The 14,066-nt window shown below is 42.3% G+C and overlaps 1 protein-coding gene across 3 annotated transcripts in view; it reads right to left on the reverse strand.

Annotated features, from left to right (window-relative positions):
- The window catches only part of Rnf212 (ring finger protein 212), a 39,836-nt gene that overhangs the window by 22,874 nt on the left and 2,896 nt on the right, over positions 1–14,066 (reverse strand). For all 3 annotated transcript variants that reach the window (XR_009591005.1, XM_060381129.1, XM_060381130.1), the window contains exons 3-8: positions 11,007–11,081; positions 8,004–8,060; positions 6,840–6,898; positions 2,767–2,819; positions 2,607–2,658; positions 1,220–1,262 (exon numbers count right to left, since the gene is read on the reverse strand). Coding sequence is in view for 2 of the 3 variants with exons in the window: in XM_060381129.1 (XP_060237112.1) it covers positions 1,220–1,262; positions 2,607–2,658; positions 2,767–2,819; positions 6,840–6,898; positions 8,004–8,060; positions 11,007–11,081 (339 nt within the window). In the remaining variant the exon portion in view is untranslated. The remainder of the gene's footprint in view (positions 1–1,219; positions 1,263–2,606; positions 2,659–2,766; positions 2,820–6,839; positions 6,899–8,003; positions 8,061–11,006; positions 11,082–14,066) is intronic.

Below are 14,066 nucleotides of genomic sequence, written 5' to 3' on the forward strand. Positions count from 1 at the left end.
AGCTGCCTGGCTGACTTCTGCTTAGGTTGACTTTCCCCAGAGACACTAGGAGCACAGGTAATGTCACTTGCTTGACACAGAAAAGACCTTCTGCCTTTAAAAGGTTAAAATGTTTACTCTCTGCCCCATTTCCAGATGTCTGCCAATGTGTAGCCTGACACCTAAGTTTAGAGTTTTACTCACTGAATTCTGATTTTTCTAGCTGTATGGTATCATCTGATCCTGTTATCTTCAGTATTGCTAACTCACCCCAACTGCTTGGGTGCTAAGGAAACCTGAAGCTGAATGACCTGATAGAAAAAAAAAAGAATTCTTCTTTACTATTAATACAGGATGTGGAGAATCACAAATACATGCACAACCCTGAAACAAGGACTTTGGAGAGGGGGGAGCAGGTGTCTGGCCTCCACGAAGCTGAGATATGTGGCAGGGATCTGTGAATTTCTGGGAGGCCTGAGGTGCAGAGCAGGGGATTGGGAAAGCGCCCAGCGTTGAGAGGGTACACACTGGAGGAAGTGAGCATGTGCAAGAAGTAAGCTGAGCAGAGAGGTTCAATATATCTTTGTATCTCCTCAAGGCATGAATATTAAGAGAACGATCCTCACTTACAACGCACTTCTAACAGCACTAGCCGGGAGGCAGCTCTACTAAAGGTCCTTGCAGCAACTCACAATGATGTACCTCACCAAAGAAACAGTGTCACTGAGTACATGCAGCCTCCCTCCTTTGTTCCATCCTATTGGTTACATCTCACGTGGTAATGCTCCAGCCTTGTGAATCATCTCCGGAGCCTCATGCTTGAACAACATGGCATGCACAGAATCCAGTTCTGCCTGAAGCTGACCCTCATGCTGTATTCCTAGGTTTTGGTTTCATTGTTGTTTCTCTCCAATTGACAGTATGTTATTGTTTTATAGGCCTCTCATTTCTGGGCCACTTATTTTTATGGGCTGATAAGGTTCAGTTTATAATAAGCAATATTTCTTTCTTTTTAGACTATGGTCAAGGGCAGGTGAAGCACAGAGCTATGAGCCCGGCCACTTTTGCTCAACAATGATGGCACCCTGTTACCCTTCCCATAGGCCTGGCCATGAGGACAGAAGAGAATGTTCTTGTTTCTAATCACAACGCACCCATTCACTCTGCTCTCAACATAGTGAGAAGCTCTGCTAGAGACCACCATTTGCCTTGGGCAATGTGGTAGCCCACGCACACTTACCTTTCTTGCTGGAGGAGTCAGGTCAATTTCCATTGACTCTATTCTGTAAAACAGTAAAACATACTAATGAGGCTAAAAGTTTCCTACATTGAAAACACCAGTAGAAACACCCTTGCGTGCAGTAGGTCAAAGAATAACTTCCCAGCCCTTCCATGGGTTGTGAGGGAGTGGTTAGTTATAGGCTGCTACCTCCTATGCACTCCACTGGCTGCTTGCTGACCGTAAATTAGGCGTGACTTCTCCAGAGCAGAGCTGCAGCAGTCCCTTCCCTGAGTCTGTCTCTTAGTTCTTCAACTCCTACCTAGTCCCACTGACTAGACCCCTAAGAACAGGAACATTCACTTACTGCTGTTAACATGTATCACACATTACAGCACTCATTAGTCATTTATTTTCAGTTTGGTCCTCCCCTAGCCTGGCTACCTGATGGTAATGACCTCAGGAAGAAACACCCTTCCTTGACTACTCTAGCAGGAGTCCCAGGATGGCTCAATAGCTCAGCCTACATATACAGTTGCTTGAACAAATACTTTAAATTTAATTTTCCTGGACAGGGCTGTCACCACAACACTTTCCAGATTCTTACTTCCTCTTGGTCTTCAGTGTCTTCATCCAATATCTACTCCACACAGTATTCTCTTTGTGGAAACTCCCTATGTATCAGCTAGAGACAGTCTGGATGACTGGCCTATGCCTCCACACCCCACAAGTAAGCCCAGATGTGCTACAGTGACCATTTCCCAATCACAGGATAGTCTCTTGAAACTCACACCTGCTTGCTGCAGACCCATCAAGCAAACTCACAGAAAAACCTGTTCATAGAATACCCTGGGCCCATTAAAGCTATGGGCCCATGATGATTTTCTCCTTATGCCTAACTCTTCATTCCTGACTCATGAGGACCAAGGGTGGAGACTGCCTTCCCAAATCAGGTCTTAAGGCTATAACGGTATAATGCTCCTTCCAAGGAGCAGCCAGAGATTCCTGAGGAAGAGTTTTCCCCAAAGGACCCAGAGACACAAGGTAGGGTTCTCAGAGTAGAGTGGTACACGAGGTGGAAGGACCATACCTTTACATCCGTTCCTCACTTTTGGGTAGGGTAGGGCTTTCTGGGAGGCTCACAGATAAATGATCATACTCAACTAACTGCTGTGGCTGCAGTCATGAAGTACTATGATTGTCCAGTGAGGATCTAAGTCCTGACTTTGGGACCTGAGCTTTACACTAATGTAAGCTAAGTATCTAGGGTAGCAGGACATTCTACCTGGCTGTGATTTGGCAATTTGGAAGAACAAGATAGGAAAAGAAATGTAGATGCATCTATAAATATGACTATGAGTTACTCAATTTTCACAAATATTTACATCATCCCACCTGGCCCACACACCTGTCAGGGAGTGAAGAGTTGGGTGGCAGCAAGAGAAATCCATTTGGCTTTGCTAAAGGAAAAATGATAAAAAAAAAAAAAGTCTTTATGTTAGTGCCTACTTTTTGTAGATCAGCAGCAGGTATCTTTGCATTTTCCTTTATGATATTATTTCACTTACCTGAAACTGAATTTTTAATTGTGCTGAAAGCTGCTTGTTGTGATGACCTCATACTAAATAGAGTAAAGGTATTAGATTACTTAATAAAATTGATTTCTCTCTCATTCACCCCAAAGTATAAATAAGGCTTGGAAATAGTTAACTGTATGAATCTCTACATATCCTCTTGGCCTATTGCTTTATTCCTTCCCAACTAGAAAGCAAAGTAATACCAATACTGGCCACAAGTACATCACTAACACTTTTGCTTGCAACTATTATAACGGGCCATTGGCAAGTTATGTTTTAATTGTATGAAACTCAATTGTGACAAGAAGAGATACTAACTCATTCAGTTTTAACAGCTAACAGGATAAATGCAGACAAGTAAATGTATTTTTCCCCAGCAAAGCAAGTCATGGATCTCTGTGACAGAGGCAGCAGAATCAGCTTTGCCTGAGGTCTTATGCCTAATAACCCTGCTCAGTATATGCTGAATGCTAAGATATCTGTTCATAGTGGATAGACCCTGGGCCCCATCTGCTTTGCCTCACCTTGTAGATATGGACTGTTTCTGTGAATGTAGTGCAAAGCATTTTTGTTTCTACAAACTTACAAGACATGTAAGAACAAAGTAGATGAGATACTGCGGCCTACGCATTGTTCTAAATGTTAAGATAGTCTCTGCTTGCAACAGTCCAGTCAGACCAACTAAGCTAAGAATAAACATTCCTCAACAACTGTGATTTGGACCTCTGTTCTAAGGCCACTTTCTAGAGCCCTCCACAGTGTCCATTTCTCTCATCTACTACCATTTACCATAACCACACATTACTGCCCTCCCTCAAACAGAAGCTTCTGAGCACAAAGCAGTTGACATGTTTCATTCACATGAATTTCTGGATTCAAAAACGGTGCCTCTTAGTTGCCCATAGAGGCCTGAAGAGGGCACTCCTGGATTTCACACAACAAGAGTTACAGACAGTCGTATACTACCTGATATGGATGTTGGGAACCAAACTATGGCCCACTGAAACAGCAGCAAATATTCTTAACTGCTGAGCCATCTCTCCAGCTCTTCAGTTTTTGAAAATAAGGATAGAGGAAAGAGGTCATTTTCTTCAAGATGGAGACAAAGAAGAGCTTGGTCAGGACCTATGACAGGTATTAATACCTGCCTCCCAGTCATATTCCCAAGGTAGCCATGCCGTCAGGTACTTGGCTGATCAGGCCAATAGGTGTCCACACACTCAGGTAACCAGTGAGGAACATTAAAGTGAACACATTCCACATATAAAAGCCTCACAGGAAATCGTACCATTATCTCAGAAAAACACAACCACAACTGAACAAAACATGCACCATGTCTTTTCATCACTGTGTTAGCTAAGCTATGGTATGCTATGGATTCCATATTTCATGGCCATTAAATGCAAACACAGTTTTACAACTGCAGTATTATTGAGGCATTGACTAACACAGGCAAGAAATGAGAATTTTAATGCTTGTTATTTTCCAGATATTTTGTAGCACTTTAGGATGTGCTATGATGCATGGCTGTGTAGTTCATCTTAATTGCCACCTTGACAGGATTTAGAGTCACCTAAACCTTTCGCATATTAGTGAGCTAGACTGGGTTAATTGAGTTGGGACAACTTATTCTGAAAATGGGTGTGGTACCATCTAATGTGCTAAGAGGGTCTTAGACTAAACAAAAAGGAGAAAGCAAGGTGGCCACCAGGATTTATCTGTTTCCCTACTGCAGAAGCAATATGACCTCATTGATACCACCTCCATGCCTTCCCCACCCTGAAGGACTGCCACTTCAAAATGTGGGTAAAAATGAACCCATTTCGTTAAGTAGTATATGCTTTTGTCACAGCCGTGAGAAAAATAATATAAAAAAATTGGTATTGGGAAGTGGGACTGTTGCTGTGATAAAGCTGATTGTGTGGTTCTTAAGCCTTTGAAACCAACTTGCAGAGAAAATGTGGAAGAGTCTGAAACTTAGGATTAGAAAATTCCTAGAGTACCATAAGCAGAATTTAATGGACGAGTCTGGTTGGAGATTGGAAGAATAAAATGCTGACAGAAATGTAGAAGTTCAGCTCATGAGGTTTCAGAGGAGGAAAGGCCAAGAAGTGGCTGTATTCTACTCATGTTTCTGAGAACTTCAGTGAGGCTGAATTAAAAAAGAAATAGAGTAATTTGTTTGTGGAGTAAATGTTAAGATAGAACAGTTCTCAGTTCTCACAGCTGTGCTGTGGTTACTGCTCACGGCTCTTACCTCTTACTCAGGTCTACAGGATTAAGAGTAAGAGCGAGGGGGGCTAGAGAGATGGCTCAGTGGTTAAGAGCACTGTCTGCTCTTCCGAAGGACCCAGGTTCAATTCTCAGCACCCATATGGCAGCTCACAACTGTCTATACCACCAATTCCAAGGGATCTGACAGCTTCATACTAATGCACATAAAATAAAATAATTTATTTAAAAAAATACTCTTTAAAAAAAAAGAGTAAGAGCTAAATAAATAAATAAATAAAATTCCCCTTAGCAGGAAAAGGAAGTAGTTTAAAGTTATAGACAGACAAGGTGAGTGATGAGAAAGCAGCTATAATTGTTAAATAGATTAGTATCATTAAAGAGAAAGCTCAAGTTCTGCACTGGGAAAGTCGGACAAGAGCTCTAAGGCAAGACTCAAGCCATCAAAGGCTCCATTATGTGAAAAGCCAAATTCTTTTGAAAGGGAAGAGTCTCCTTAGTATCGGCCAGGAAGGTAAACAGAGGCTGATACAACTATGGTCCAAGGGGCCAGGCTCAAGCTGGCAGCATAATTTGGCAGCCTTGTCCATGAGGTGTTGGTTCTAAGGAATAAAAGATGCAAGGAAATCATGGAGGCTTGTTTTAAGATTACAGAAAGCCACCGAGACCAAGCAATGTGGTATGGTTGCATCCCATGCAAGGAGACCAGAGGGGATACACCAGGGGATACTGCTGAAACCCAGTGGAGACCCCAGAATACTGGAGATGCCAGGATCATGGTACATCAGCACAGAAAGCTGTAGACATGGAGCAGAGCCATCCCAAAAGAGCTTTGTGCATTGGAGTGATGGGCTCCCCAAGTCCTTCTGAGCTGAGATGATTTTAATAGGACCATAGACAGTGGACATGGACAACACAATTTGTTTTCCTTTCTGAGTACTAGTTTGTCCTTCTTTGCTTTGCCCTCATTATTTCCTTCTGGAATACAAATGTTTAATTGTATGCTGTAAGTACATAACTTGTTTTTTTATTTTATAGAATCTTAAGACAAGAATGATGTCTCATAAGAAACTCTACGTTTATGCTTTTGAACAGTGTTGGAACTGTTAAAGATTATGTGGGCTTTTAAAGTTGGACAGTATTTTGTATTATCAAATGGTCATGGTAGAAAATTATGGCTTTAAAATGAAATGTTTAGGTATGAAATGTTGACAAAGGATAGACATGATAACTAATATTATTAACTTTACAGAATCTATAATCGCATAGGAAACAAACCTCGACATGTCTATGAGAGAATGTATAGGCTGAATTAAATGAGGTAGGAAGACCCACCCTAAATTTGGGTAACACTATTTCATGGGCTGAGGTCTTAGACTGAATAAAAAGAAAGCTGAGCATCAGAACTCGTCTTTCTCTGCTTTCGGAATGTAGACATGATATGACCAGCTACCTCAAGGTACTGTTAATATGCTTCTCCCACCATAACTTACTACTGTACCCTCAAATTGTGAGACAAAAGAAACCTTTTCTTCCTCAAGTTGCTCTTGTCACAGAAATGAGAAAAGTAACTAACACGATGGACTCACTCAATGGAAGTGCCTTGAAGTACCCATGCCATGCCAAGCTCACCCTCCATAGTGGCCTGCTCTGTCACGCACAGAAGATACTGCAGGCAGCCACCACCTGCCTTATGGTCACTGTCACTTCTGATCCCTTCCAGTGCCTCAGGCATCATCTGGAAGCCTCTATGGGGACCTTTCATCTCTTTACCTGTTTTTGTCTGCTTAGAGACATGGAGCTAGCTGACTGTTCCCATGAGGCATTCTTACCTTTGTAGTTGCTTGATTTGTAGCACTGACTTTCTGAGGGACTCCTCCAACTGAGAAATCTGAATATAAATATGACTCCATTATTAGACTACTATTCCAAGAGGCAGTTCAGAGAACATACTTGGTTGTACATTTCTGAAATGTGACATTGCCACAAGACTAGCTCATCAGAACCTTTGTATCAGCCAGGTCAGAGCTCTAGAGACACCCAGCTCTGTCTCCACAAGGCAGTGGATCTGAGGTAGCCAGTAGCAGCCCAGAGCATCTAAGCTCTGCTAAGTGCTCCTCAGAGATTCTGACGCCAAGTCTGAGACATATCCTCCTCCACACAAGAGATTTCAGAATGCAGTCTACAACCTGTCAGGGTTTAGATTTGGCCTTGTCACGGAGCAAAATCTTTCATTTGCTGAGAGGTTTAAGAAGGTAATATACACCTTAACCAAGACTTGACCAGAGGAAAGAAGCCTCAGGCTGGATTCTGGGCAGCTAGAGTGCTGTGGGTAGAGCAGTGGCTACCACAGTGAGGCCAGTGAACTGTGCACAGAACCAGGGACCCTGTTGGCCTGGACCAGCTATGTACCAAAGCAATGGACTGAGAAATGCCTTCTAAACTTGACAGCAGGTTCTCAGAACTCTGTGACTTTATAGCTAGCCTTTGCACTTCTTTTATTATATAACCTTTGGAGTTTTTTTTAAAAGTTTAAAAAAAAAACAAAAAACAAAAAACAAGAGGGATGAGCAGAGAAGCCTCTGTACTGCTCTCATGGTCCTGAGGCCCTAGAATGGGCCAGTCTTGCTGAGGGAGATCAAGTGGCCAGAGCAGGTAGCTCTGCATAGGCTGCCCAGAGCAGAGAGGCATCTTGGCAGGTCAGGCAAACAGACTGATGGTAATACAAAGTAACCACCCCCTCAACTAGAAATGCAAAGGAAAATAAACCTCACAGGTGCTAGTGAACCCTATTTAGCCTGGACTTAAAGTTGGGCATAGTGGCACATGCCTTTAATTTCAGCACTCAGGAGGCAGAGGGAGGTAGATCCCTATGAGTTTGAGGCCAGTCTAGTCTACACAGTGAGACATTGGAAAGGGGGTGGGGAGAATGAATATTATGATACTGAAATTTCAAGATCAAACAATTACAGAAGCAAGAGCTTGCTTCCATTTACCTTTTCTCGATAGAAAGCCACTAATCTCCTCCTGTGTTTTTCTTGGAATTCTGAAATCTGAGAAGACAACATATTTCAGCCATTGAGGGCACAGGGTCATGGCAAGTCCTTTGTGGAAGTAGAAGGCTGGAAGGAGCTTTAAATGTGTGTTTCAGCATGTACTGTTTTCCATGCACTTCCCTAGTGGACTTGCATTTCCTTCCACAGGGACACTCAGATTCCCTGGGTGTGCTGGTGGCTAATATCTGACCACAGTGACACATAGCCTAGATGTTCCAGGAATGGCAGAATGCCTGAAGGCTGTCAAATCAAGGGCAGATGGGCATATCCAATATGAATGCTAAACAATAAGGCTATTTGTCTTCCTAGCAGCCTTTCTATTTAAGATGCTCCAGTAGTGTGTGTATCTATGTATAAAACACATAGTCCCATTCTGATGGTAGTGATTATCTGAAAACTTGCTGTCCAGTGAGTGACTCTAATACACGGATTACAACAGGGTTAGAGAGGTAGAAAGAGTAGAAATAAGGAAGCCCATTATAGTGGCTAGAGCTGGCAGATACCAAAGTAGCCTTGTACAGATTGCTAGATCCAGCCATTTCTGAATCCAGCACCACCCCCGTCTTCACAATCACAGGAAACCTCACGTACCCTACGTAATCTGAATTGCGCTTCTGAGAATAGCAAAGTGAACAAGTGAGAAGTGATCTGAGGCTCGCTCAAAGAAAGCTGACATATGGTTTGAAAACAATGGTGTCAACCTAGCTAAAATACTAACCTGTCACTCCTTCATCTAATTCTGCCGTGACTCATGCTGGGTCTGTGGGTCAGTATAGGTAAGTAATATTTTAAGGTTCTATATATCCCTCTAGGTAACAGCACAGACACAAAGGCGCTCTTCACTCACCACATAGCTCCTATGTATCATTCCTGCTCACACAGGTAAGTATAGACTCCTTTGAGGCTATCCCTGTAGGAATCTTCACTGAAGTTACAGTTAATATCCTTGAGCACCTTCCTCAACTATGCAAACAGCTCTTGCCCCTCAAAGCCCATCTTAATGAACCCCCTCCTTGCCTGAAGTGACAGTCCTGATCTTCCAGCTTCTAACACTCATGGGAGAGACTTAGTGATAACCCCCACCCCCAACTGTGGAAGTCTGCTGATGGCATGTTTGAACAGGGCAAGGCTGTATTTGGGGGACTTGCTTTCCCTTCAGTTTCTCCTTCAGACTTATGTAAGGCACACAGCATTATATATGTCCTAGATTTGACTTAGGGGACAGGTGGAGCTGGGAATTATCCTAGCAGTAGACTGATGTTCCCAGTTGCTGTTAGCAACTAGAAATCTGCCAGCTGCCTCTCTCCTGCCTTCTTCCTCAGTACATCCTACACTGGTAACAGGAAAGAAACTTCATATGCTAAGCCACTCCCTCAGAGATCTACATTTATGTAGAACCAATCAGGGTGTGGGCTCCCAATGGAGTGGACACTGGAACTTGGCAAGGCCTGTTAATAAGGAATGTTACCCTTGCCATGCATGGTGATTTTTATATAAGGACCTTGGTAAGAGCAGCTTGTAGGCCCATGGAGGACTCTGTCCAGTCTTCACAGCTGCTAGTTTGGCAGACACAGCTGCCCCAAGAATAAGAGTCAAATGGAAAATAGCACTGGAACCCAGATTTTCATCATAGTGATGGGCTAAGGCTTCTTAGAGAGTTTAATTTTCACTATAGACGAGACTAGTCCTGTCCAGAGAGCCTCTTGTGATAATGAGAGCAAGCTAGATCCCAAGTCTCCTGAGTCTTCTGCCTGCCTGGACTTTCTCAGGTTTGTACTCTCAGGCTGTCTAGGAGTTTTTCTGGTGTGTGCTCCAGCAGGAGTGGCATTCTAGAGACTAGAGTGGTAACAGTGGCCTCACAGAGAAGACTTCATTAGTAAAACAAAGTAAAAAAAGGACTGTGAAAACTGGGAATAGTGGCATAGAACTGTACCCCAGCACCTGGAAGGAATGAGGTAGCAGAATTATGAGTTTAAAACAAGCCTGAGGTGTATAACAATTTCTATGCTAGCTTACAAATAGTGATACACACACACACACACACACAGACACACAGACACACACACACACACACAGAGAGAGAGAGAGAGAGAGAGAGAGAGAGAGAGAGAGAGAGAGAACACGAGCACAAAGGAATTACAAGTCCTCATCTTGGATTGAGATAGCAGAAAAAGGCTAACCCCAAGGCTGGGAAAGCCCTATGCTGGACCGGGCCTGTTCAGAGCCAAAAGCAGCACAGCTAAGAAAGAGGAGAGGAGGATGGGATAAGGGGCAGAGAAGGAGGGCTTCCCCTGAAGATCAGTATGTTGCAGGTTGTCCAGGGTGACATGGAACCTTGGACTCAGCACATTGTCAGGGGACAATGACACATGATGCTAGCAAGTGAGAGTGTGGTTCACTGCAGACAGCAGCCTATAGCAAGTGTGCCAACAGGGAGAAGGGTAGGGAGAAACAGAGGCAACTGTCACAAATGCAAGCAAAAGGATCCGCAGAACTATGAGCACTCGAGCAGGAACAAAGCAGCGATGTGCATCCATGGATGACACCCACAAAGGACAGTTTCAAGAAGAAATCTACTGCTCTGAACTTAACAGAGCTCCACCTGGGTGGAAACTGGTCTTCCAACTGAGATTCTCAGGTATATAGTGATATCTGTGGAAGAATAATGTCTAAAGGAGGCTAGAGCTAAGCTAAACTGAGCTCACATGTGTCTCAATGCCATACCAAAGCACAAACAACACAGATCAGACAAAAGACAGCACTGAAACCTTTATGTTCAAATATTTTTACAAGTAAGATAAAAAAAAAAAAAGCTCAGAGAGGCAGAAGACATTTTCATACTCACCTCTGCAAGAGACTGGCCTCCAGAACACTTACATCACAGAGTCTCTGAAGTAATGTGCTCTGGGCATCACCAAGCCAAGCCTCAAGGCCGTAACTCACCTGAGAGGTCTCCTGGGAATACTTCTTACACAGACCATCTATGCCCAGGAAGAATGCCTGGATACTGGAGTTGGTCTGAAGAGGAAGCAGATTACCAGGTAGAAACTGCTGGCTGCTAGATTGAAAACTGTCATTCAAGATCTACGTTAAACAAACAGACATTCACCCTGTGAAGGTGGTTACACCTCTAAGAAGACCATTAGCAGCTACTGAGCACCGCTGGATGACATGGCCCTCTGTATCCAGTGAAAATGTGTTTCAAAATGAAGATAAAAGGGTGGCTTTTTTTTTTCAGACAAACAAAAACCAAGAGGATTTGTCACCAACAGATCAGTATTAAAAGCAAAAATAAAGGAATTCCTTATGGGTAGGAAACGATCGTTGACAGAGCACAGAGTTTGGAAGGCAGAAACAAGCAAGAGCAGAGGAAGTGTGGAGAAATCCAACCAGGCATTAGCCATGTGTGGTAGTGTTGTGTTGTCAATTTAGCACAAGTAGGAGACAATATTCTCTCTGAGGAGGAAAAGGATGGTGAAAGGTTCATGGACTAAAACCACCTCAAGTCCTTACATTGTAAGGAATATCTCAAATTAGATGAATCTTAAAAAAAAGGATTCTGTTTTTATTTTAATTATGCATGTATCTGTGTGTAGCTATGTTCATGTGAGATCAACAGAGCCAAAAATTAGCTTTCTGGAAATGCCAGTTCATATTACTCAATGAACATCTGGCAAGGAAAGTCAATAAAAAACAACAAAACAAAGCAAAACAAAAAAACCTCATAATAGCCACTCTTAAAATTAGGGGTAAAAATAAGTGGGTGTGGTGGCACATGACTTTAATCTCAGCACTTGGGAGACACAGGCTTTGAAGCCAGCCTAACTATCAAGTTCCAGGACAGTCCAGACTACATAGAAACACTTTGTCTCAAAAATTCAAAATAAATAAGTAAACTAGACTAAACTAAAAAAGAACACCATTATACGTTTTATAGACCTGTTTTGTCACCACAAACAGGTACATACATAAAGATGTAACTGATGCTGAAAATGTAAAACTCTAAGTGAAACTTCGTGGTTTCAGAATTTTAACTGTGCAGAAAATTCATTGAGGTGTATAGAGTTTGGGACTGAGCAAGAATTTGAGTGACTATGTTAATTTAGCTGTGTGGCGTTTATATTTGTGAGTTCATTTCAATAAACTTACACAAACACACACACACACACAGAGGCTGGTCTGGAATTGCTATGGAGACCAGGTTGGCCTAGTCTCTGCCTCTCAAGTGCCGGAATTAAAGGCATGTTCTACTACTCTCTATTCTAAGACCTGCTATGAAGCTCTTAACTCTGATTTTTCAAACTCAAATATGTAATACAGGAAAGGAAACTTTCAACTTCAGCTTGTATATGAACATGGGTGCAAAAAATCCCAAATGAAATAACAGCAAGTTGCATCTATCTGTAGCATATCATTATTCCTGGAATCTTATATAAGTTTTTAGTTTTAAAAGTAAATGAAGGGGTCAAGGAGATGGCTCAGTGGTTTCTAGATCCCATGTTGGGCAGTTCACAACTACTTGTAACTCCAGTTGCAAGGAATCCAATTATTGCTGGCCTCTGTAGGCACAGCACTCATGTGCACATACCTCATTCAGACACATCTTTTTTTAAAAAAGCAAATGTATTCTCCACCACACAAACAAAATATGATAAAACAGAAAATAATCAAGAGTTACAAAAAAGTAATCAATATAGTCATATTGATTATATACAATTTGTGGTTTTAAAAATACCTTTAGCAAACTAGTATATACACACTATATACTAAATAGTATAATAAATACTAAAAGTAATATTAAAAGTATTTAGTATACTAAACACTAAAGCCTTGGCCATGAAGTTAAGAGAGACAAGGGTAGTTGCTGTAGCCAGCATTTGCACACAGCACTACACTGGAGCTCCTGCCAATGACTGCAGACACTACTTGTGATGGTTTGAATAGGTTTGGCCCCCACAGATTGTGGTGTTTGAATGCTTGGCCCACAGGGAGGGGCACTATCAAGTGAGGTCTTATGGGAGGAAGTATGTCACTGTGGGGGTGAATTTTGAGGTCTCCTATGCTCAAGTTTGCCCAGTGTGGAATCCAGTCTCCTCCTGGCTGCCTTTGGAGCAAAATGTAGAACTCTTGGCTCCTTCAGAACCATGTCTGCCTGCATGTTGCCATGCTTCCTGCCATGATGATAATGGACTAAACCTTTGAAACTATAAGTCAGCCCCAATTAAATGTTTGCCTTGGTCATGGTGTCTTTTCACAGCAATAAAACCCAAACTAGGACACCACTGCACATGCAAATATTCTTGAAGAATAGGTCCTTTTGCAAGTCAGTGACATAATACATTTTTACAAACTGATGTTGAACCCACAGCAATCTTCCTGCCTCAGCCTCCTGCGTGTTGATACCACACCCTGCAATGATAAGATAAATTTTGGGGGCTTTTTCTATTCACCCCTTCTAGCTCCCAAGTAACAAGGCAGGGCGCTATTAGATTTGTTAATAAGCGTTAGGCTCTGTAACTGGGCAGATACTGATCTATTCTAACCATCTATGCTAATCTGGCTACTTCCCACCCATACACCTCAAATTACTTGCCATACTGGTCCTGCCTGGGCTGCTTCTGCTCCATCAGGACAGTCCTCGTGGCCACATCTTTTCTCTTCCTCTTCTTTCTCTTCTCTTGTGGTCCGTCTGCTTTCTTATACAACCCAGGACCACTAGCCCAGGAGTTGTGCTCTCCCCTATCAGTTACTAATTAAGAAAATACACTGACATATTTTATACATAGAACTAAAGGCATTGGTTTAAGCCAATGGAACAAATAACTGACTTTAACTTACATTATGAATGACCCTCTCAATTATTCATTATGACTTTTATGAAAAATCAAACTTGCCCAAGCAGGAAGTCAGTGTTGTACTAAGTAAATCTAACTCATTTTCATTTCTAAGAACATAGCACAATCCAATAAACTGTGAATAAGGACAATCTATGGCAAAGAAGGA

The sequence above is a fragment of the Meriones unguiculatus genome, chromosome 3, assembly GCF_030254825.1.
Source record: "Meriones unguiculatus strain TT.TT164.6M chromosome 3, Bangor_MerUng_6.1, whole genome shotgun sequence".
Classification (NCBI taxonomy): Eukaryota; Metazoa; Chordata; class Mammalia; order Rodentia; family Muridae; genus Meriones; species Meriones unguiculatus.